This window comes from Miniopterus schreibersii, assembly GCF_964146895.1.
Source record: "Miniopterus schreibersii genome assembly, chromosome: 7".
In the NCBI taxonomy this organism is placed as follows: domain Eukaryota; kingdom Metazoa; phylum Chordata; class Mammalia; order Chiroptera; family Miniopteridae; genus Miniopterus; species Miniopterus schreibersii.
The window spans coordinates 52,310,140-52,335,694 of record NC_138108.1 but is presented as its reverse complement, the minus strand read 5'-3'; the positions used below and the strand labels follow the sequence as shown (position 1 = coordinate 52,335,694).

At 42.0% G+C, this 25,555-nt stretch overlaps 1 protein-coding gene across 3 annotated transcripts in view; it reads right to left on the bottom strand.

The window, feature by feature from the left end:
* The window catches only part of ACVR1 (activin A receptor type 1), a 122,682-nt gene that overhangs the window by 22,260 nt on the left and 74,867 nt on the right, over positions 1-25,555 (bottom strand). For all 3 annotated transcript variants that reach the window (XM_081142439.1, XM_081142441.1, XM_081142440.1), the window contains exons 4-7: positions 14,203-14,466; positions 11,536-11,747; positions 8,083-8,182; positions 3,993-4,139 (exon numbers count right to left, since the gene is read on the bottom strand). In XM_081142439.1, the coding sequence (XP_080998565.1) occupies positions 3,993-4,139; positions 8,083-8,182; positions 11,536-11,747; positions 14,203-14,466 (723 nt within the window). The remainder of the gene's footprint in view (positions 1-3,992; positions 4,140-8,082; positions 8,183-11,535; positions 11,748-14,202; positions 14,467-25,555) is intronic.

The window sequence follows — 25,555 nt, the reverse complement described above, 5'->3', positions numbered from 1 at the left end:
ATAAGACTTTGGAGTAAAATTCTCAACCTCTTTGGGTCTGGGAGAGCAATGAAGAAAAGAATGCACTGAGATATACGACTCTGACCTAAAGTCACACACAGAGGGCCTCAGTGGTGCTGAGAGTAGAAACCAGTTTCCCAAATTCCCACTGCACAACACAGCCTACCATTACTCACTCATCTGCTGACTTCTGCACCAGACACAGCAAAAAGAAGAGCTGAAGTCCAAACTAGTCCATTTGAAAGATACTGTTTTACAAGTGTAATTAGGAAGATGAGCAGTGAGGGCCCAGAGCTTTACGTGTATGCATTTGTGTGTGTATGTGTGTGTGTGTGTGTGTGCGCGCACGCGCGCGCGATGTATTTATGTATTTGTGTCTGTAATTTAATTATGTATTTTGGGAAGCTAGAGTTAGCAATACTCAAGGGAGGAGGGAAATCATGATCTGATATTCAAAACACAATACGCTCTTTTAATAGAGAAGAAAATGATCACAGAAAGCCTTAAAATCTCTACATCCAGGAAACTGGCAAAGCAGGGAAAGAAGTTTAACAAAAGAGGTTGTGCATTTCTACAAGCTTTCTCAATTAAAAGGACTACACAGTAAGATCAATCCATTGGCTGTAATTATGATGAAGGTAGAAAGAGCTCATGAATTCAGAATTTCCGGGATCACTGGTAATAAGAAATGGGAAATGTTTTGCCCTCTGTGATCACACTAAGGAAACCTAACTTCTCTCATGAGTTATACTGCAAAGGTAACTTTCAAACTTCCCTTGTGATTAAATCCAATCTAATAAATATTTACTGAGCATCTACCATGTGTAGTGTAGTCCTCTCCTCAGTGCTGAATGTGAAAGCAAAAACGATGGAAATAATTCTTGTCCTCATTGTACAATGGATTGGTATCATAGGTCATTTAACATAACTGCATGGATCATGTGACTATTTGCATAGCACACTAATATCTAGAGCACTTTGCTCAATGAGCCTGTGAGCTCCATGAGAATGAGAGGGGATGCCCAAATATGCCCTTCCTTCAATGAGTCTCAGACCCCCATGCTTCTTTGCAAATGTGCATCTGCCAATTAAGAGTAATTCTAATTCTAACATTTAAAGCAAAGTATTTCTTGTACCGCTCGGCTTCTGATACAACCAATGCTTTATCTGTTGCACAACTTCATTCTTTTCCAGTATGAGAAAAAAAATTGAGGCACTGCAGGGTAATTTTGACTGTTGATGAATTTTCACCTCATACCCTGACTCTATACTGAGAAGCAACTCTATGACTATATGACCATCTAGCCAACTACAAAGTAGGGTACAGAACTGTTATTAAGAGTTAGACTGCCCAGGGTGATTCTCAGCTCCACTGTTCCATCTGCTGGGTGATGTTAACCTCTGTGTACCTCAGTCACCTCATCAGTTAAAACTGGGGAAACAAGAGTACCTACCCTCTTATGGTTGTGGTGAAGATTAAATGGGAAAATGCACATAACTGCTAGCAACTAGTCATTATTCTTGCCATTGCCATCATTACTGTTGTTACACAAGGCAATGTGTGATAAGAGTTACAGCAGAGGTTCAAAGTGATAGGTGCAGAAAAGCACAATTAAATCTACTGGGAGACACTGGAGGGAACTGAGATGTTGTGATGGAAGAAGGTGTGGTTTGGAGGGTAGGACAGAGGTAGTAGGTGATCAAGAACAGTATGAACAAAGGCGCAGAAACCTGAATGCTCATGGCACTCCCATGGAAGGGCGAACATCGAAAGTGGCTCCATGTGGTTATAAGTGTACAGGATGCTTCAGAGACTCCTTGGACCCAAAATAGGGAGTCTGGAGTGCCAGGCCCAGAAGTTACAACTGTTGCAAGCAATGTGAGTGTCATCGAAGATACTTTGTGCAGGAGTATCTCAGCTCCCCAGTGGAAGATATCTCCTTGTAGAGAGACAGATTGGAAAGGAGAGACCAAGAACAATACAGGTGAAGAGAATTAGTGATATGGCTAGGGCCCAAGGGCAAAGGGAAGGGGGAAAATCAACAGCAGAAAGTGAGACAAATCCGAGATGGAGCATACCACCATACTGCTGGAGCAAAGCTTTGGACAACTGCCAAACCATTCTTTGCAGATACCTTGGCTCAGGTTTAATACTAAGTTGCAGTACAGTCATGCACCGCTTAACGACAGGGATCTACATTCTGAGAAATGTGTTGTTAGGCAATTTCATCATTGCGTGTACATCATACAGTGTACTTAGATGGTATGGACTACCACACACCTAGGCTATATCGTATAGCCTCTTGCTCCTAGGATACAAACCTGTACAGCTTGTTACTGTACTGAATGCTGCCAGCAATTATAACACATTAGTATTTGTGTATCTGAACATATCTAAACATGAGGCAGGTACAGGAAAAATGTGTTATAAAACATAAAATATGGTACACCTGTATAGAGTACTTAACATGAATGGAGCTAGCAGGACAGGAATTTGCTCTGGGTGAGTAGTGAGTGAGTGAGTGATGAGTGAACGTGAAGGCCTAGGACACTACTATAGATTTTATAAACACTATACACTTAGGCTACACTAAATTGATAAAATAACATGAGATTAAATCAAGCACAAGAGAAAATGATGCAATCAAGAGACACAGTAAACACAGAAAATATGAGGCTGCTGCTTGCATAACATGGCATACTGTTTTACCATAAACTTTTTTTTTATAAGGAGAAAGAGTACACTCTAAAATAATGATAAAGTCTAGTGTAGTAAATACAGAAACCAGTAACACAGTGCTCATTATCAAGTATTACGTACTGTACATAACCGCATGTGCTATACTTTTATAGGACTGGTAGTGCAGTAGGTTTGTTTACACCACATCAACACAAAAATGTGAGTAATGTGTTGTGCTACAATGTTTCCATAGGTACAATGTCACGGGCGATAGGAATTTTCCGGTCATTATAATGTTATGGGACCACTACTGTTTATGTTGTCCGTCGCTGACTGAAATTTATACCCCACACGACTGTACTAGAATAGAAATAAATTCTGCCAACAGTTCTGCATATGCCAAGCCTAATCCAATAGCCATGAAATGGTCAACTCTATCTTATACAGGTCAAACGCTATACGAACTTTATATCCACCAATAAAAAGAACGCCAGGATCGGGGTTCGATTCCCGGTCAGGGCACATGCCCGGGTTGAGGGCTCGATCAATGACTCTCTCATCATTGATGTTTCTATCTCTCTCTCTCTCTCCCTCTCCTTTCCTTTCTCTGAAATCAATAAAGATATATTTAAAAAAAAAAAAAAATGGCACGCCAGGCAGCATTCATCATGGGTGTAATTAGTATTAACACATTTACAGAAACTTTTCAAACACATAGAAGTCAATGGACACAAGGAATATTCTCACCCTTCATACTTCCACAGCAGTATTTCAATGAGCTCTTCACATATTTCACAAATGTTTTTAAGCTTTAGTTTCCAAATTAAAATGTATGCTAAATCCCTCTGTAAATCTGGGCTTTAAAAAAACGATGTCTAGTTTCAGGGAATGTGCATTTAATTACGACATCCCTAGGAGCTGCAAATCTCTAGGAAATCGTCCAAAGATGTTTCTTAGTTTGATTCATGTAATAAATATTCACAAAGGGTGTGGGGTAAGTAGGACAACCAATGAAGCCAGGAAGTGAACACTATGCAGGAAATTTCTGTTGTTTAATTAACGACCTGCAGAGTAAGAACGAACAGTAACAATTTCCTTTTCATTGTCAAGAGGACCTTCAAATTTAGCTCCTTTGCAGATTTAAATAAGAAATTCGTGTTAAAAAATTAAACAGTATACAAATGCTCAAGATCCCTGTATCGCTTTTCAGGAGAGACTGGCAAATCCACATACACCAAATCAGTGACAGCAAAAGCAGGCAAATTATTTCTTTCTAGATAAAGTTAATGAGGGGAGTTATTCTTGTACTTACCTAAAATGTTTTCATGCCTCAGCATCACAGTGTTGTACAATTCTGTTTCCCTGAACCACGACTTCTCATCCCGGGAGGAGAAGATCTTCACAGCAACGTTCTCCCCTTGCCAACTGCCCCTCCACACCTCGCCATACCTGCCTTTCCCTGTGGAAAGCAGCAGAGAGGTGACATTGGACACTAGGACAGAAGAGGTGGCCAATAAAGTCTATGCCTGTAACTCTTAACCCCTCCCATTGTTTACAGGGAAAACTCAATTTCGGGATATAAATACCATAACCTTTTGCCTGTAAAGGTAGAACCTGCCCCTCCCAACCACCCCATTGATAACAGATTAAACATCCTCAGTGTCTGCACTGTACAATTAGCTGAAAATGACCAAGTTTTACGTTTAAATTCCTCTATCAAAAGGTATGAAACGCATGTGATTTTTAAAAGCACACGAAAGTTAGTAAAAACTTAGAAAATGATCCAGATGATTAGATTTCAGTGTTGTGCTGAAAGACAAAAAAGTGTATATGGCCTTACATATACATTTATATTTTCAAAAGGAGGCTGTCACATTTGAAATGTGTGTTCTGAAGCATTAAATAGGAACTCACACACAAGCACACAAAAAACAACACTGTGAAGGAGATCGACAAGCAGTCACTGCCATCCCTAAAGGATTTCTTGGCGGAGGACATGGTTCAAAAGAGGATTTGCAAAGTCTTAAACACATAATCCCAGAACAGTTCTGATTTCTGACATTGGTCATGGGTATTTGCCTGTGAGACAGCCCCTGCAATGCCACAAGTGGGCCACACGGAGACGACCAGGTGGAGAAGACATTTTGCAGAATGTGGTGACGTGCTGCGGAGATTCTGGTCGGTGCATGCCCCTCTCCTGCAGCAGCAACGCAACGACCAGCGTGTCAACTCCATGCTCCCCCTGCCATTATTTTCCTTAATTATAGGAAGGGGAGAGCACGGAGGTTGGGAGGAGGTAATTACCCCAAGACTCTGGGGATCAACACGGGGTATAATCAAGGGGGAAGACATATGAGGCACCTAAATAATCATGCAGCAGGAGATACAACTTGCAGTGCACCAGGGCTTTCTACCCGGGCAAGGGGCTGCTGCGAATTAGGGCTGGTAATAAGCAGCTGTGGCACCACCTCTACAGACAGGAGCACAGCTCTTTGCTGAAAAACTAAGCCACTGAGAACCCAAACACACAGAGAGAAAAGCATGTCTGTCTGGTGACTCACCTGAAACATAATCAAAACCACTCAATCTAGATTTCCGTATGACAAATAACGTCCCCATTAAATACCAATGACTAATCCAGAAGGATGTTAAATGTGGTAAGTGGTCGTTGTGAGCCACCATCAGGTCACACAAATAGTGTTTAGTACAAGATTTTAATAAAGTCAATTAATAAAATTAACTGCCCAGCATTTGTAGCTCAAAACGAAGGCTGGGCGAAGCTATTACAAAATCGGCTGCTAGAAAATGGTAAGCTCATCTCTTCCTGCCTTTGGTTCCCTTCCATATCTTTAGTTGCCTTTTGTCCTCATAGTCTCTTAAGGAAGGAAAAAAAATTTCCCAGAGAATTTCGGACATTACTATAAAGTTCCTTAAAGCCCGGCCGGGCGTGGCTCAGCAGTTGAGAGTCGACCTAGGATCCAGGCGATCGGGGTTCGATTCCTGGTCAGGGCACATGCCCGGGTTGCGGGCTTGATCCCCAGTCGGGGGCGTGCAGGAGGCAGCCGATCAATGAATCTCATCATTGATGTTTCTATCTCTCTCTCTCTCCCTCTTCTTTCCTCTCTCTGAAATCAATAAAGATATATTAAAAATAAAAAAATAAAAAATAAATAAAGTTCCTTAAAACCTTTTTTTTTACTTTTTTTAAGAAAACAGAGATGGCTGTCAGGATAAGTAGAGAGAATTAAAATAAAAACCTACTTCAATGATTTTCAAATGCTTTTATGTTGTCAAATGCTTTGTGCAAATGCATCATTATGAATATGTCCCTGAAAACAGAAGTCCTGGCCACAGAGCCCCACAAAGAGGATCCCTAAGGCCTCTGAAATTTGGGGGTTCTCACTGATCATCACTTAGAAAAAAACTCATCTAGTCCAACTTCTTTTGCTTTTGAACAAAAAATGATAACATATTATCCAAGCAATTAATCACATACATTTTTATTTAAACTGTAGTACATGAACACTATAAGCTACTGTAAGGCACTGCTTTTATTAAAGCCTTGAGCACTAAATCAACAAAATGCTGTAATTGAATTTACATTATTTCACGAAATACTGAAGAATATCTGTGCGATCAGAAACAGTATGTATCTTCAAAGGTGCAACATTATTTTGTCCCTTGGACTCTGGGGTCAATCTCCGAGGACTGACCTTGAGACCTGCTGCCCTGTGAACAGCGAGTGGCCATGGACAGGGGATGGGTAAGTGAGATGGGAACGGTCTCCCTTCACTGCCTTCTCACCACTACCCAGAATCCCTGGTTCATAATCCAACAGAATGTTAACTGGCACTAAAGGACAATGCTGGTTGTATGCAAGGAGCACACTTGGGACTTTTCCACTTTTATTTTCTCCACTGCAGAGAAGTGTGAAGTGGTGTTCCGGAACAGTCGCAGTAGCGGCAGACCTGGGGAAAAGGCAACAGGCTCCAGCCGGCCTCCTGTGTGCCTGAGGTGGCACTTGCTGCTTCTACTCCCTCTGCCCATCCCCCTGTCCACTACTGGGTTTAGGGGTGTCCTGGTTTCCACTAAAACAGGAAGAAAGCAGTAAAGGGAGCCACCTCCCCCAAAGCTGCTAAGTCCAGGCCAGAGTAACCAGGAGAACTCGGAGGAGAGAACAGAGCCATTGCCAACCCATTATCACTACTGTGGCGATCCCTGCATGGCATCTAAAGAAGAAATTAATGAAAACTATCATGTGGCTGGCAAATATCTGCCACAGAAAAACTAATAAAACTGAGACTTTAAAATAAAAGCATTAGGGCATCATCCCATGCACCATAAGGTTGCCGGTTTGATTCCCAGTCAGGGCACATGCCCTGGTTTCAGGCTTGATTCCTGGTATGAAGACATGCAGGAGGCAGCGATGGATGTTCTCTCACATCAATGTTTCTCTCTCTCTCCTTTAATCTCGCTCTAAAAAAAAAAAAAAAAAAATCGATAAAAATATTTTAAAAAATTAAAAACTAAATAAAACATCAGGTTCCATCTTTCCAGGGGGAAAGCTGGCAATATATAATACAAGCCATAAAAAAGTCTGAAATTTTGATTTAGGAACCCTAATTCCTAGGAATTTATTCTGAAGACTCAAAAGAATGAAGCAATATATACAAAATCTTTCTCAAGTAGTACTGCTAAAGAAAAATGAGCATTCAATAGCCGATTATTACACAATCCTTAAAAATATTTGTGATGTGTACAAAACGAGGGAAATGTGTGAGAGCTTAAAACTAAAAAAAGGGGATACAAATTGTACATACACTATGATTACATCTATGTGTAAATTTGTTAGTATATGGAAAAACTGTGAATAGCCATATAAATATATATATATATATATATACACACACACACATATATATGTAATCTTGTTTAAATAAAGCAGTTATAAATGTAGACTTGGTAAATTTATTTCATTATTTTTAAAGGCAAGGGAAGAGTGAGAGGGATAGAGAATTGCAATAAGCAAGTTTATGGTCCAAAAGCTGCTTACCTTAGATCATTCAATATCTACCATCAGGAGCAGCCATGTTAATTCATGTTTCAAGTATTCCAGTCACCCCAGAGGATGTACTTGCAATTGAAAGCTTCTGACTAAGCACTCTCTCTACTAACTGGTGACAGATTCCTTCGTTCCTTTGACAAAGACTGTACAAGTTCAGGTGCTCCAACACCAGTCACACAAAGAACAGAGACATAGTCACACCACTTGGCGACCCCGCATCTCCTGACGTTTACCAAGCAACAGGAAACAAGGAACAGATTTTTTCCAAGTGCCCTCCTACTTCTAGAACCACAACTAACATTGCACATAACCTGCAAAGGAAGGGAAAATGAATTACCGACACACTCCAACAGTGTGATCTGACGAGCCACTGTTCTCTGTACCAGAAAAGGGAGACCAGAGCCGCTTCCTGACGTACACGAGTGATCCAATAAGTCCTGTGGTTCAAGACAAGGAGAAAATAAATGATTGAGAAACAGCCCTGGGTTCAGAGTACAAGCCTACAGGGCGTTGTAACTCACATGCAGGCAGCAACCCTGGCCGTGGCCCATTCGTGTGTGTGTGTGTGTGTGTGTGTGTGTGTGTGTGTGTGTGAACAGCCTGCTACTGGAAGCACTGGTTTTATTAGGAAAACCAGAAGCTCGCCCTTTCCTTAATTCAGGATAGGTTTTCCTGAGGGATAAGGGGTTCTTTCATGCACCCTTAGTTTTAGAATGAAATATATAAAGAAGCTGAGTGGACAATGTTGAAGATGCGAATTAGAAAGTCCAGGAAGTAGGTGGAGCACAGGGGAAGAGGTAGAACCAAGGACAAGTGGAGCAAAAAAGAAGAGAAAGAACTTCCAGTCTAAGGGCTGGGCATAACTGACTATATTCTATTCTGCTTGTCAGTATCTAGCAAAGGATCCACTCTAGCTGACATGCCAACTAAGGGGCTCTAATGAGAAACATACAAATTAGGAACAAGGAGATGACTCTAGTGTTTTTTGTAGTAGGAAGACACCAGTGGCCACGTGGGTCATCAAACTGGTACACTCAAGCAGAGAGGGGCTACCCGAGTGGAAGTGTTACCGTTCAGGTGAGTGAGGGACAAAGGAGTCCTAAAATTAACACCTATATGTCATTTCTTGAGGTGAGTTAGCCACAAATCATAGAAAACTAGAACTTTCATAGAAAGCATAAAACCATGGCCCGAATCTACTTCTAAAAAAGAACATACTGTGAAAAAGATTCCCCATTGGTTCATTCATAAATTTTTCCTTTTTAGGAAAAGCTGAAAGTAGCCAAGAGCAGGGGTCTTTTGTATCAGAAATGGACTGTCTGTAATCAACATTATCCTGCCCCTGGGGATGGTGGCGAGGCTGCAGTCACAGGGAGCTGACATCCCTCGAAGCTCATCCTGTCCCAAGTACTTTAGCTGGCCTGTTAATGCAATACGCTGATTTGTTTGAATTTCATCTATTTTTTTTTTTTTTACTTATTCTGAGTACCACTGTGAAGTACTGTTGATCAGCAAAATTACCAAAAGCTGAACATCGAAAGGAAGAAATTTAGAATCCTTAAAAACCACAAAATGGCTAATCAACAGAAATTGAGTGTAGATGAAGTAGACTTCCACATCCCCCTAACCATCTATTTGATGTTCTTTTCTCTCTTTATTCATTCAGTTTTTTTAGAGAATAATTCAGAAAATTAAGCTAATATGTTATTTTTTCCATAATATGTAATCCTGGTTCCCAGAATGGGGATGGGGGAGAAATCAACCAAAGACAAGCAAATATCTACTTCAACTCCAGGACCCCAAGGTTTCTTTTTAAGGTAGGGAAGCTGTTTAGTAAGATGTGCTTTGTTGAATCGTAAATGAGCATATTGCTTAAATGAGCAAGTGTGAAGACCAATAATGACAACTTGTTTTAAATAGTGTTCTTTACTGTGTTGTTATATCGTAATATACTGTCATCTAACATGGCTGAGTTGAGAAGGCTATTTTAGCATACACTCCCATCCCTCTGTCAAAATTATAAAAATTATTTAAACACTAATTTACACAAAACATTACTATTATTGCCCATGGTGATTAGTTATGTTAGCTGTTCTGAGTAATAAAGTTCAGACTAATATATTTTAAGAGTCTTGCTTTGCTAAAGCTTTGTCAGGATTCATCCTTGTATCCTCTTGCTTTTAACTCAATAAACTCATTTAATTTTCCTCAAAATATTGCATAAAATTTTAAGTATATTTCTAACAAAAAACTGTAATTCTCCGCTTTCTGAAATGAAATGTCCTCTTTTTCCAGTTTTGCAGCACTACGGTTTAATTAGGTAGGAAAAAGGAAGGTAAACAGGGGTCCTTCCCCCTTTTTTGTACCACAAAGTACACTTGGCCTAGTGATGGGGAAGAAAGCAGGATGGGTTATTTCCCAGCCTGTATCTGCCACCACCAGATGTTTTCACAGCGCACCAGAAAAGGCCCAGGTGTAGCACCTGAGCTACAAAGATTGGTGAGGGCAAGTCTCCAGTAAAAAGGAAGTTGTGGGTCAGGCTTAACTGCAGAAATGTCAGACACTTTTAAGCTTGTTGTCTAGCAGAACAAGGCTTAACACTGAATCCCATTTCAAAATGATTGCCTTGTCTTTCAATTCACCAGATTATGAAAAGGAATCTTGACCTGGTACTGGCATGTTTTTAACACCTCTCTAACACTCATTGAGCTCCGCCTTTCTCAAAGCAGGCATCAGGCTCAGCTTAGGATCCCTTTAGAACTTTAGTACTTTTCTCTTTTGCACTTTATGGTAACCTATTTATAGCAAATTATTCCCTTTTCTCACTTAAAGTTTCTTTAAAATTAACACTTGACAATTTTAAAATGTAAAAAAAGGAAGACAGTCGCTTTTTAATGTGATTTCATCATTTAAAAATACGCAAAAGAGTACTTTTAAAACATATAAACACAATAATTTCTAACTGTGCTGTTCATTAGGGTAGCTACTAACCACGTGTTGACAAGGGGCAAGTGAACTGTGGCTAGTCTGAATTGTTACAGGCTGTACATGTAAAATACATATCAGGCTTTGAAAACTTAGTTTAAAAAAAATGTAACATATCTCATTAATAAATCTTTATGATTATATGATGAAATGATAATTATATATATTAGGTTAAATATATTGTTGAAATTAATATCAGTTGGGGTTTGTGGGGTTGGTTTTTTTTTACTTTTTTTAAGGTGGCTACTACGAAATATAAAATTACATATGTGGTGCATATTTCTGCTGGACATCACTTAACCAAATGACTGCACTCCACAAGGGGGCAGCACAGGAGCGTGAAACATTTAATAGCCTCTTTTTTTTGGATGTCAAGTTTTAAAAAGTCTTAAATTACAGGGTGTTAAAATAATCTAGAAGGAAAAGTGACTTTTAATATTAAGCAAAAGGTGCTTTTTATAAAAGCACTTTTATTGCTAAAAGCAGAGTAACGGAGTACCATAAATTCCAAGGTTCCCCCGCCCCCAACAATACAGGCAACCATCCTGTCCCTTTTTCCCTTACTCCCCCAAATCTGCTGAAGTAAATCCCATCTCTCATTTAATGTAAACGTTGTCTAAAATTAATGTTCTCACATGGGGGAGACTAGACAGACGCCAGCATATACTTTCTCAGCATGTACACGACCAATGCTGTGTGTGCACTGTCCAGTCACCAGTTAGCGGTTAGCGTTTCACGCCCAAAGTAAGATAGCACGCTCAGCCGTCTTCACTATGCGTGGGATTCCCTGGGGTCCCAAACTCACTGCTAAAGTGCTGTCTCCAACATTGGTGGTGATGAGCCCTTCGATGGTACCGTACTCCACATCTCTGGGATTGAGGCGTTCCTGGTTGCGCCTTTTAAATTTTCGGAGAGCAACTCCCAGCAAGCAAGCTAGAAGGCACACTGCAAACACTACAGACAGAATGATGAGGCCGACCTCCAAGTGAAAATTCTGTGTTCCAGGAAAGGATTTCCCTAGAAATGGGGAAGAAAACAGTAATTGGCTGTAAGGATCGCTGTTTACTTATTCTTTTATATTTATAACCAATACCCTAACAAGTAGCTCCAGATCCTGACCACAAAGTCTCACAAATCACAAAGTGTTAAAACTAACATACTTCCTAACGCCTGGCCAACAGCCCAGTCATGTTAACTATTATTCATTTAGACACAACTGGAAAAAATTCCATTGAGAACCAACTGTGTTAATGCATGTGTATGAAATTGCTTTTAAAACACAAAGTACTACGCAAATCTCTGGTACTACTCTTTTTAACTTGGGTTGGCTCTATAAGGATGTTTTATCACCAACCCCTTGCAGACAGACATTATGCTCCAATATCCATACGAGATGACAGTGCTGAGTTAGGACCAAATTGCCCAGTCTGTGGTCCCTCTCTCCAATGTATCTTATATGTCTGTTGCTGAATTCTCATTGATCTTTTTCTATCACAATTTTGCCTAGGAACCTATTCCTTCATCTGTTCTTTTACTCAACGTCTTCAACATTCATTCACTCACTCACTCAAAACATTCAACCACTGAATCACTCATTCACTCCTTCATTCAGACATTATTTTTTGCATTAGCCATTCAAAAGCTCATGCACTCATTTGAACACTCACATATCACTAAAGAAAATACCCACAAAGGCATTCTACTTACCTAGTGAGTTAAATCAAAATTTCTTATTTGGATAGTGAAGATCCATAATTAAAAGGACCCAAAACAATTCTCTCTGAATTTCAGACCCCTTTGTGACACTGTCACCAAGCCCTGTTCTTCCCAACATCTGACTTACTCTTTTCCATGTCCCTGGCGCCTTCAGTGATCCAATCTCAAGCCTAGTTTCCTTTATAAATTTCTTTTAACTTTCCAAATCCAAATTAATCAACCACTTGGCAATATACTCCATGGGACGTGTCATTTGTACTATAAAGTGTAAAACTAATTATATACAACATTAAATTATAAATATTGCACCTCTCTAATTAAATTAGAAATTCCTTAAGTAAAGAAAATAAATTTTCTATTACAACTCAGAGTCTAGCAGAGTGTTCTGCAGATTAGGAACTTTTCAAACTGTAGATATAATTTCTGTGTGAATGCAGACATTTCTTCATGTCTATTCACTCTATTCATAACAATTTAACTCACCAAGTCTGAGAGTACAGTTTATTCCATAAGGTAGCCTTTTAGTTTTAACCATTTAAATACTTGATCACCCTTTTCAAAGATCTTCTTTTATTATTCAAACCTATTTGCTTATCAGAATTTAACCTTTTCTATATGCCTTGAGGTCATCACCATAACTTGAAAAATTACTGTAACATGATCATGTACCAGTCTTTTTCATTTCTGTTTCCTCCCTCACTGGCTGACATTTCTAGCAGTAGATGCTCCCAGTAGATTCCCCTACTCCACCTTTTGGGGTGTTTCTTCTCTGTGAGTGCAAAATTAAATAATCATGCCTATTAAAAACGTACAATATATTAGCCCGGCCAGGCGTGGCTCAGCAGTTGAGTGTCGGCCTAGGATCCAGGCGATTGGGGTTCGATTCCCGGTCAGGGCACATGCCCGGGTTGCGGGCTCGATCAATGACTCTCTCATCATTGATGTTTCTATCTCTCTCTCTCCCTCTCCTTTCCTCTCTCTGAAATCAATAAAGATACATTAAAAAAATAATAATAAAATAAAATAATAAAAATGTACAATATATTAAAAGTAAATTTGGCTTAGACTGAATCTACACAGACTAAGATGCATTAATATTTGTAGGGAATTTGAGATAGCAATTTTGGGGTTCATTTTATGGGGAAACGGTTTCAGAGGAGGACTGATTTCCATTGCCTATGAAATCCACCCTGATTATAATACAAAGGAGATTCCACGTCAACTGCGAGGTTCATGTGAAATCTCACACAGCTTCAAGCTTCATGACGGATCACTGGGAACGAGACATGAGAGTTTAGTGAGGCTTTGTCTCTTTCCTTATAAAGAAGAAACTGTATTCCACTCAGGCACCTGAGTCTTATGTTCCACTTTCCTCCCTACACACTCAATGAGTATTTACTAAGCAGAATTTTTTTCAGAAATTATGAGTGACATCATGGCTCATTTTCTGAAAAGTGTATCAGGAGGGGTTCACCTGCTCGTGACTGCTCAGAGAGACCTGGTTAAGCAACATGTCCCCAAGGTGGACATCCCCTTTAAACATTCCCAGGAATGGCCATCCTCCTCTTAGATTCCGAAGACTATGCCTTTCTCTTTCTCACCTAGAACTATCTTCCTTGACACACACTGACTCTGGCTCAAAGAACTGGAGGAAAGCCTTGTGGCTACTCCCATCTTTAACCCACACAGACACAGTTAGTGTCAGTAAAACACTAACAAAAATCCTTGAACTAGAGACAGAAAAGTTCATAGGAACCTTTAGTGGGCAGCTGGGCCGTGATGTTCCTGTTACACCAGTCCCCTTGGCAGCACTCCACGGCCTGGCCAGGTGACGGTGGGGTCTTACAGGTCATCTTCCCCTGCTCGTAGACCTGGAAGCAGCCCTTCTGGTAGACGTGGAAGCCATCGTTTATGCTCAGTGAGGAGAAGCACTGCTGGCCTTCACAGTGGTCCTCGTTCCCACAGGAAAGGCCTTCACACACACACATATACAGTTTGGGGTTTGCCTTGGGCTTCTCATCTGCAAAACGATAGAGAAGAAAGGGGGGGGGATCACTAAATGGATTTTATACCCATTGGGGGAATAATACAGTTTCTCCAAGACCATTATCCACATTCTGTTATCGTTTACTCTCACTTGACTAACTACCAAATAATAATCACCTTTCAATCGATGAATGCATTTCTACAAGCTGTGTACTCTTTTAGACTCTACTAGGCCAGAGAATAGTTATCATTTGTCCACAGGCTTCTGAAAATGAAATTCTCCCACTGTGGTTTTCATGTTAACTTCAGCCCAATGGGCTCTCATCTCCCAATTCTTGCAACAAAATAAAATGTTTCCTAAATATATAGCGGCTGTTAATGCCAGTTCCTCCTAGCTCCATACACACCTCCACCAACCAGCAGTATAAGAAATGTTCACGTTCCTGCTGTTACTGGTCTGCTTCAGAAATACGCCACTATGATGAGAGTTTACAAGTCTGTAATTACAAATCCGTATTACTGATATTTTAAGCTAGATGGGTAGACTAAGTTTTCAATAGCAGTAATACTGAAGTTTTCACATTAATTACAATGGAAATTCATAGCTGCTTGCATAGTTTCAACTGGCAGAAGAACGTTTGGCACCAATTGAGGATGAGGGCACAAGAAGACCAAGGGAGTAGAACAATAAAGTTACAGGTGGGATTCAAGGCACAGCCTGCACCTGGTGGGTCCCAGGCGCAATGGAAAGAGGCAGAAATGTGTCATCAGTGAAGCACCTAAGCAGGCTCCTAACCATCTCTTTCTGAAACACTCATTTGCAGTTTCATTTTTCCTATGTTCTTTCTTCACCCCCTGCCCTCCACCTTGTTAGAATGATGAGTTCCGACTTGCCGATCCCAACAGTTTCCACTAGTGGGGAAGGAAAGTGAAGATAGAAAATAAACAGCCAAGTCCCTAGAAGCCACTGAGTAGTTAGCTGAGGCCACTTTCACCCAAACTCTGTTCATATAAGGACATTCAGCTTTCAGAGCTCCCTGGGACGGTCTAAGGCACAGACAGTCTGCCTTCTGATCCTGAGCCCTCTGCCACAGGTCTGTGAGATAACTGCTTCTTTCTTAAAATAACAGGTCGGGTAGCTGTGCTTTTAAGAAACCTTAAGGTAAGGTCTTCGAAAATGTCAAGTTCATATACACAGATTTGTGTGGGTGTGTGCAGAGATGTGGGTTATCTCAGAAAGAAAAAAGCATTCTTAATCTTTCTTCTTCCCTCTTCAAAGTGAAAATAGTTCACTGCCCACTGAAATGTGGGTGCCTCATCCCACAGAGTAAGTGCATGCAGACACAGACATAGGCCTTCTATTTATAATTGACTTGCTAGTTCTTTTGAAAACCACAAGGGGCTCATCCAAGAGCAAAGACATGCCTGGAAGCAGAAAATCCAAAATAGCCACTGACAGTATATGTATGTCACCAACTCACCCCCGAGAATCAAAAGCCCTCAGACATTTTTAATGAGCAAAAACTTTAATGAGCCAAGAGATAGTCTTTATTTTCCCTGCCTAGAGAAATCCAAGAGAAATTCCAGCACCAATCTATTTCTATGAGGATGAGAAACATATATATCTGTTGACATAATCCAGCAAAAAGTTTACACTTGCCAAAAGCGAGTTGAAAGATAATATTTCTAGGGAGTCTAGACATGCTTGCCACTCTTGAATGGCACAAAGCTGGCCGAGGGCTGCCAACTATGCTGCCCAACAGGTGATGATTCTTTGGAGGGAAATGGATGGGCAGAAGGGGGGTGAGTTAATGCTGTCATATTGATTTGTTTGGGATCTACAGCAGGGAATTAGAAAGACTATATTTTAAAACTGTGCAATAATGCAATTTATGTAAATTCAAACATAAGCATTGAATTTAAAACCCTAAATATTTTTTAAAAACCATATATATCCAAGGACACATACCTAACACATTAAAGACGTTGTGTCCATTGACGCTAGGTTGGGGGTAAGGGGTTAGTGTTGGAATGAAGGGGTAAAATAAAAATAAAATAGGAGATTAGGGGTTCATAGGCTGATTAATAGATTAAAGAGTACAAGTTACTTAACTTGCTGTACCTACGGTCCACTAGGAACAACTATAAACAAGCACAGTAGGCCCTCTATATCCTCGGGTTCCACATCCACAGATTGAACCAACCACTGATAGAAAATATTTGAAAAAAAATGTTAGGTTGCTGCTGATGTGTATATACTATGTAACTAAGACTACAATGATTACACCTGTACTGAACATGTACACTTTTTTTCTTGTCATTGTTCCCTAAACAATACTGTATAACAACTAAAATTTACACAGCATTTACACTGTATTAGGTATTGTAAGTAATCTAGAGATGACTTAAAGTGTATGGGAAGATGTGCATAGGTCATATACAAATAATAAGCCATTTTACATAACAGACTTCAGCATCCACAGATTTGGGGGGTCCTGGAGCCAATCTCCAGAGGATACCAAGGGACAACTACAACTCTAGACCACAGAGGGCTCCCCCATCACTGAACCTATGGAAATGGATGGTCCAAAGGACCAAAGAATGGATGACACTTTGTGGTTCTAATAAAAAAATGTCAAATTAAAAATATAACCACATGATAATAATTTTTCTAATGTGCTCTCAGAGTGAAGTCTACTTTTAAAGTCCCAACCCATACTGAACTCTAGGTCCACAGATGCAAGAAGGGACATTGCCTTCCCAAGGTCAGCAGTTTCTAACAGAATGTGGGGATGGTCTAACAGAGGTCTAGACTGTAACCTAAAGAAATTTGCCCAAATTGAAGAGCCTCAAGTAAATACCGTCTTTAGTAAAATGAAACCCATTATTCCCACTATGGGGTCATGAACTAAGTCAAAGGGGTTCATTCATTTCTCAGTCTCCTTGAATCTTTATATCCCTATCGTGTCAAGTATAGATGACCAGGGTTAACTATTACTACTTTTAAGTTGGTGATTCTTTTCAGTAAGATGTCAAAAAAACAGGGTTTTCATATCCTCCCCTCCACAATCAAGAAAAAGGGGGGGGGGGAAGGGAAGAAAGATAGCTGTTAATTATATGTAATAATTGACTCACACTCAGTTATGGAGGAGCTGCGAGCTCAGTCTAGCAGCTAGCTAATGGGAAAATACAAAACCTTCCCAACTTCTTCCTATTCTGCTTCTCACCAACATTTCATCTTCTGAATTTGTATATTCCCATATAACTAATTAGCAGAGCCCTTCGAGTATCTACTTCTCACAGACAGCCAAATATAAAGACCCTAAATTCAAAGGAACATGAAGGTTACCACATGCGCCCATACACACGCCTGCGCACATGCACACACACTAGTTAAATGCCACTTTGGCTATTTTATTCGACAAAGTGGATTAGTCCAAGAGATGCCGAGAGGATTTTCTGAGCTAGGATTACGAATTCAACAGAGAAAGTTAAAAGCAAGATAGTAGCATTTTCAGATCTTAATATCCACAATCCTAAGAAACGCAGCAGGCCCCAGAATGCCCAGGACTCGCTGTTTTAGCCTTGTCAAAAGTTAGGAAGCACCGTGACATGTGTAGGCCTCTGATATTTTATTTGGGGCGGGATTGTGGTGGGAGGGGAGTGGAACTCAAGGATTATCACAAAACTCCTTTTAAGGCCAAAGGTAAGTGTCTGCAGACCTCTCACCTCTCAGACTGATATGAATACAATATAAAGCAAGGAATAGCTAATTGCCTTCTCTGACTAATCTTGCACTGTGCAGACATATCTGACTGAAGCATTTTACACCCGCCCATGCAAATAACCAGGAAGTGTCCTGGCAGAAGGCAGCAAGTCTACTCCACCTAACTGACGATCGTTTCAATAATTCAGTGATTTAAAAGTCAAGCCAGAGGTATTCCCTCTCTGAGGAGTTCACTCACCCACACTGTTTGTTCTAAAAGGCACCTCCCGGCATTACTCAATGTTATGGCTGGCACTGTGTGCCCTTTGTACCACCAGAGCAAGGTCCCTGCGTCTGGCTGGGAGCAGCAGGGAGTTCAATGCCTCTCGGGAGGATCCAGGGCTGGCTCCCCAACCAGAGGCTCAGAATCCAGGGGTTCACCACAGCCAAAACTTTTAAAGGACACTTTTTGTTCTGGGTAATACCTCACCATCTGGACACAGCTATTCCCATGGCTCTATCCTGGACTAGCAGAAGAGGCAGAGTAAAGAGCATCGTGGACTTTAAAAAAAATTTTTTTTTTAATCCTCAACTGAGGATATTTTTCCTTTGCTTTTCAGAGAGTGGAGGGGGGTAGGGGGAGACATCAATTGGTTGCCTCCTGTACACACCCCGACCAGGACCAGGGATCCAGCCTGCAACTCGTGAGTCATGGGCATTGTGGGGCCTGCTGTGTTCCTTAGGATCCAGCCTATGTGCCCTTGACTGGAATCGAACCCAGAACCCTTCAGTCTGAGAGCCAGTGCTCTCACAACTGAGCAAAACCAGCTACAGCTCATAGTGGACTTGTTAAGCTTGTCTACAGTTTGGGATAATCTTATACCTCATAGTAAAAGGGTTCCTGTGTATGTTTTAAGTGGGACTTGAGCAATCCAAGCACCACAGGATGGTTCTCCCCAACATTCTCCCTCCCACCTGCCCAGTCATGCGCTCCCTAATGCTTTAAGGCATTTAAACTGATTATCATTCTAAATGGTGCACAAAACCCCGTATTTCCCACTTAAGTCTTTGATGCAACAAACCAATGAGAAAATGCTACAAGGAAACCAGCCTCTAACTGCGATGCCAGGAACAGCCTGAATTTCTTATGAGCTCACCTCAAAGTAGCACAAAAAGCCACGGGGTTATTATACGATTGTTAGAAAAGTCCAACAGCTCAGAAGTTTATAGGCTAAAAAAGGAACGCCAAACATCCCTGGACTCCTTCCAACAGTATCAATGATTCATTCATTCAAAATGACAGCTTATATTAGGCTTATAGATATGGGAGTCCGCCCATCACCTCCTAATCCGAGAGTACAGTTTGGCACCTCTCCAGAATCTGAAAGCATTTGAGGTCTCTGGCATTAAACAAAGGCTTAAGGAAGGATTTTGCAGTGCCAGGTATCACTGCCAGCAAGCCTGCTCCTAAGACAGAAACACAAAGGTCCGTCCGGAATGCCTCGTGAAGGGCATCTGACAGTCTGGGAAGCAGGCAGGCTACACACTCAGGGATAAACTACACCAAATGCCTAAATGCTCTGACAATAAAACACTCATATAGGGAATCCAAATCACTTTTTTTTCTGATCAGAGAAATTGATACTTGGTAAAGTTGTAAAGCCAAGAAAAAAATGTGTTCTAGGAGTTAAGAGAGAGAATAGATACCTTTGAATGAGACCACATTAAATTCAAATAACAGCAAATATGGTTTTAGGATTCCCGAAATTTTGAACTCATGTCTCCACTCCAGATGTGTTCTTCCTCAAGGTTCCCTAACTCAGCAAACACCACCCCATTCAGATGTACAGACCTGATGCTCTCTGGCTTCCATTCCTCTCAAAATAGCCACAATCATCAATTTGGCCTGTGAAAGTACTGGTTGATCTGAACTCTGCCTCTTCAGCTCGCCCCAAATCCCCTCAGTTCTTTCAAGGCCTCCTCCTGCCTCAGGGTCTCAGGTCCTTTAGGTGTGGAATCCCCTCCACCTGGAAGGCTTAACTCCCGCCCTGCCAACACCCCATTCACCTAGTTAGTACCTATCACCCCCTCAGATCTGACCTTACATGTCATTTCCTCAAAGAAGCCTTTGTTCACACACCCAAATTTAAAGTAGAAACCACCTGGCTACACTCACAAACACGTCTGTATGCCTGTTGAGCTTCCAAGTCTTTCCTCTAGACTGTGAGCACCATGAGGGTAGGAACTGGGCCTCATCTGCTCCCTGTTACATACCCACAGCCGCCGCAGCGCTCCACAGGGGTACCAGCCTGATGAATATTTGCTTCAGAATGAATTTTCCCTTCACAGAAAGGATTTAGAGGTGGGAAGAGACATGATGCTGGTTTTCAGAGCAGACTGAGCCTATAAAGTCTTTAAATGTCAGCAGAGATCTTAAGGCGAGGCTTAGTCACCGAGCCAGCGTGTCTGTGCAAACCACCCCTTGCTCGAGCAGTTCGCCACGGCGGCACATCTGTTCACCTACTCGGGCTCACGGGTGCGGAAAATCCGTCCTTCTTGGGGTGTGGTAGCGTTTTTCTTTCTTTTTTTTTTTTGCTTGTTTGTTAGAAGAAAGAGGTAACCCACAAGAGTTTCTACAACTGGGAATTAATACATTATAGAAGAGCAGGGCTGTTGTGAGTGGCCCTTCCTTGGATGGCTGATTTGAGGACTTTCAGCTCCTACGATCAAAACACAGCAAGTGCCCGACTCCGGTCCCTTGAGAGGGGTTACGCGGGGCTTGCCCACTCAGCAGTGAAAGCCATGCCCTGGTCTTTGCTGCACTTTTCCATCAGGGAAAACAGTGGCATGTTGAGCAGGGAGTGGGGAAGAGCGAGCGGCATCATTTCCCCCTTCTTGCTCTGCTGAAGGTGATAAGGATTCCGAAGTCATACTGCATTTGAACTGCTAAAGCTGAGAGAGGAAAAGTGCCATCTGTTTATTTTGCGTCTGCGCTGACTCCTTGTCTGTGAAATAATCCCTGTGAATTAGGCCTATTGCAGCAGCCACACCTTCCATTTCAAAGCCAAAAACCCAGTCTGTGTTTAAGTGACTAACAAGTGAAAGAACATTATGGGGTGCTGACCTAAGACAATATCGGTCTGTCTTCTCTGTGCTTTTCACGACTCCCTGAATATATCAGACTTGCGTTTAACCCGCGTGCCACGTCTGTGAAGCAGCTCCTTAAGGGCTATTAATAAGGGGAAATAATGACCCCTTTCTTTCTTCATCTTGTTTTCAAACTTCTTGAATCGGCTCCAGAAAAGCCAACAATTATAAGGCCTAATGGAAATTACCTACTGAAGAATTCTTTTAGAGTCTAGAACACGTCCCCACCCCACCCTGCGCGTTGACAATGCTTGTGTCTGAGTAAAGCTCCAGTGAGGGAAAGTAACAGTGTTCTGCAGTCTGAGGGAAGAGGGAGGAAAAGACCAGGTGGATTATACACATTTCAGAAAGTCACTCACTCCTGCTTAGATTTAGAAGAGAGCCAGTGACATGGCACCATCGATAGAACATCCCTGGCTAGGTCTGTTCACAGTGTAGGGACAGGTATTCCTGACTCTTTGGTTGTTCCCGCCCCAGGGGCTGCTCCAGTGAAGGTTTCCTACCCAAGTTCTATCTGGAAAATTTTGGTTTTAAAGGAAACCTTCAACAAGGGCTCTAGATGGGAAAGGGCAGTGGAGAAGGAACTCCGGGGCAGCGTCAGCACCCAGCTCCCACTCTATTTCCCCTCTGGTGCCCTCCTCTAGACCTTTTCCTTGGGGATTCAGGGACCAGGCCTCCAAGGTTGCCAATCTTTGCTCTGCGTACAATCTGCAAGCAGCCACCACACCACCGCACCCTTTCCGGAAGCTTTCAAACCACAGAGATAAACCCTTCAAAAGATGGGCAAGGCTCCAATTTGTTCAACAACTACCTTAAAAGACCAGCCTGCAGGCATTGTAGAACCCAAAAGCCAAAGGTGAAAAATGTCTGGAATTAGTTAAATTCCTCCTCCCTGCCTCACTACCCTACCCAACTCCAGAGAAGAGCACGGAGGGAACAAGGTAATTTCTAGACTATTTTCTATTTTCTTTCCTGCCCAGAAAAGGCCACAGAGAGTAAAATACCCAAGGGTGAGAAACTGGGCAGAGTCCAAGCCTCTCTGACATTGCTACTTCCCTATGCCCCAATTTCCCAATTCATTTCCCAAGGCCCTAGCAGAACTCCACGATAGGTTAATGGAGAAAGAAGCCCCACGCCCCCCATGCTTTTGATCCCATGAAGAGAAGCCTTGTGCATCTGTATTCCAGTCTTTATCTCGTGACCTTTGCTGTGTATATCTTCTCTTTCCTGTCAGTCTAATTAATAGGGTCCACAAGAACTCATTAACTCCTAAATTTAATACCCTTAAGAAGGCTTATTAGTCATAAACTTAAGCTCCAACAGTCACCATGAGCAGGTTGAGTTTGGATAATTATCCCTGAGCCCACAGAAAGGCTACAGGTACCTACACTTAAGGTAGAAACAGAAAGCACTTCTTCGTAGTGCTGTGAACCAGAACTGACTTTTCAAACACACTCCATCCCCTGCAATCTCTGTGGCAGAGCACACCATTCCCAGCTTCCACAATCATCTTGGGCCTTGGCAGGAGGAAGGCAGCTAAATCTGAGGTGTGTCACGAGGCCACTGGCTAGAGAGCAAGAATATCTAAACACAAACCAAGGCGAGAGCAACGGGCCAGAGTTTCCGCAGATTCTCTTTGGCTCCTGGAGCTGCAGAGCACTGACGTCCTAAAGATAACCCAAGTATCTACGAAGGGTCACTTTTAAATAGTAGCTTTAATACCACCAGTCACTTCAGAAGCATTTCCTTCCAGAGTCTGCTTCCATCCACATTGGCGTGCCAAGCATGCCCAACAATGGCAACCCGCTGAAGAGATGAAAGCCCAGAAGGAAATGGAAGGAGTCCCAAAGGGGAACAGACAGCTCCCAACATGCTGTGATTCTATTCTGTGCCCAAATCTGGACTGCTGAGAAAGAATAATCTAGCACAGAGACACCTTGTAGAAGTGATCAACTGACAATCATTGGGGATTAAAAGGCAAGTAGAAAATTAGTTTAACTCAATGCCTCCCCTTTCTAAATGAAGGCAGCATAAACCATGGATGGCTACCATCCAGGAGGGTTTTTAGGAAAGAAAACCTTTCCCTCCAAAAGGCTGTCAGTCTACTGGACCACAATTTGGCTGAGCAAGGAGAACTGTATGGATCTTCACCACACACTGTACATACGCAGCCACTATGGCTACCCACTAACCACAGAAGTGCCAAGTAGAACGGCTCCGAAGAGCCTGCTGCTTTTTTTCTTCCTTTTAAGCCAGGGCCAAACTTCCCAAGATCTTCCTAAACACCATTAAAATCCACCCAGCCCCTCACCTATCCACCCAGTGAGTCCACGGTGTCCCAAATGGCAGTTGGCCAGGGGCTGGTGTACAGGGGACAGGTGCTCAGTGAGCTATTTTCAGTTGCTATCAGATCAATCGGGAGCTGCACATGCTCAGTAGGCAAGCAAGTTTTGGTTGCATTTCAAACTCTGGGCAGCCAAGAGACATACACCTTTCACAGCTGCCAGGGCAACCAGCTGCCCGGTGCTCCTCCCAAGACGGGAGCAATGAAAACAGTGTAACCTGGCCAGCCAACATGCCAGTGAGCAAGCTGTACCTCTCGTCTCACTGCCTGGGTTATTCTGAGCTGGGCTTATTGACACTCCATGGCAACACAGGAACAAAGGGCGAGCTAGAGGGATTTAAATGTCTCGCAAAAGTTGCTAGAAAAGTCAGCAGCCTAGACATCGGCTTTCATAATAAAAGTAGCTATGAAATTATTACTAGATGAGTGTTGTTTGCTGCCGCTGTTATTGTTTGCGAACCACCTGAAACAAAGGTCTACTCTTTGAACTAAGGTTTTGTGTTTTCATTTTTTGTTGTTTGCCACCACTGAGGTGGTAGTGGGGATGCTTGTGAAAATGCAGCATGTGGCCTCGCCTATCACAATAGTGCAGGGGGGCCACATTTTCTCATCTCTTTACCTCTCATTTCGCTGTGCCCTGTTAGCCACTTCCACCTACAACTCTTCCAAAACACACACACTGCCCCTAATCTTCTAAGAGCTCTCACTGCTCTCGGGCACAAGGCCCTGCCAGGCTAGTAGGGCCTCAGCTCTCAACCAGAATCCCTTCTCCAGACTGCTCTGGCCAGGCAGAACTGCTGGGGTGATATCCTCCATTGCCCCACTTCTCTGGGCCTGGCCCTTTCCCTGCCTAACGAGTCCTTCTGTCCTTCCTTCCCTAGTCTAATGACTGTTCATCCTTCCAAACCTCATCTTGCTGGGCTGGTGTCCCCAAGCCAGCCCAGTGTGATATGAAGGCCCCTCCCACCAATGCTCCTAGCGCTCTGCTGTAACCTTTGCCTTGTCCAACTAGACTGTGACTCCTATGGGCAGGAACCACTTCTAGGTATGTGTTCACCACCAGCGCCTTCCAGTGTATGCATGCTAATTTAGCAATTAAAACAATGTAAGACTGTCATAAAAAACAAGTGTTGGAGAGGTTGTAAAGAAAAAAGAACCCTCATACACTGCTGGTGGGAATGAAAATTAGTACAACCATGAAGAAAAACAGCATGGAGGGTCCTCAAAACATTAACAGAGCTACCATATGACCCAGCAATGCCTCTTCTGGGTATCTACCCGAAAAATTTAAAAACATTTATTCATAAAGATATATATACCTTTATGTTCATTGCAGTATTATTCACAGTGGTGAAGACATGAAAACAACTGAAGAATCCTTCGATAGATGATTGCATAGAGAAGATGTGGTTCATATATACAATAGATTACTACTCAGCCATTAGAAAAGATAAAATACTGCCACTTGTGACCCATGGATGGATCTTGAGATTATCATACTAAGCAAAATAAGTCGGACAGAAAAAGTCAAGAACCATTATGATTTGACTCATACGTGGGATATAAAACAGAAAGCAACAAACAAGACAAACATACACACAAAACTCATCGACACAGACACAGTAGGTTGGTTACCAGAGGGAAGGGGGGTGGGAGATAGTGGCAGAGGGTAAAGGGAGTCAAATATATGGTGATGAAAAGAGACTGGACTTTGAGTGGTGGGTACATAATGCAATATACAGATGATGTACCACAGAACTATACACTTGAAACCTCTATAATCCTTTTAACCAATGTCACCCCAGTAAATTTAATAAAATATTTAAAAAGAATGTAAGATTGTCTTATAACTGCTTCTCTTCCCCCAAACTCAGAATAAATGCTTTGAAAGGATGTGATCTCTTATCTCCTCAGCCCAGATCAGTC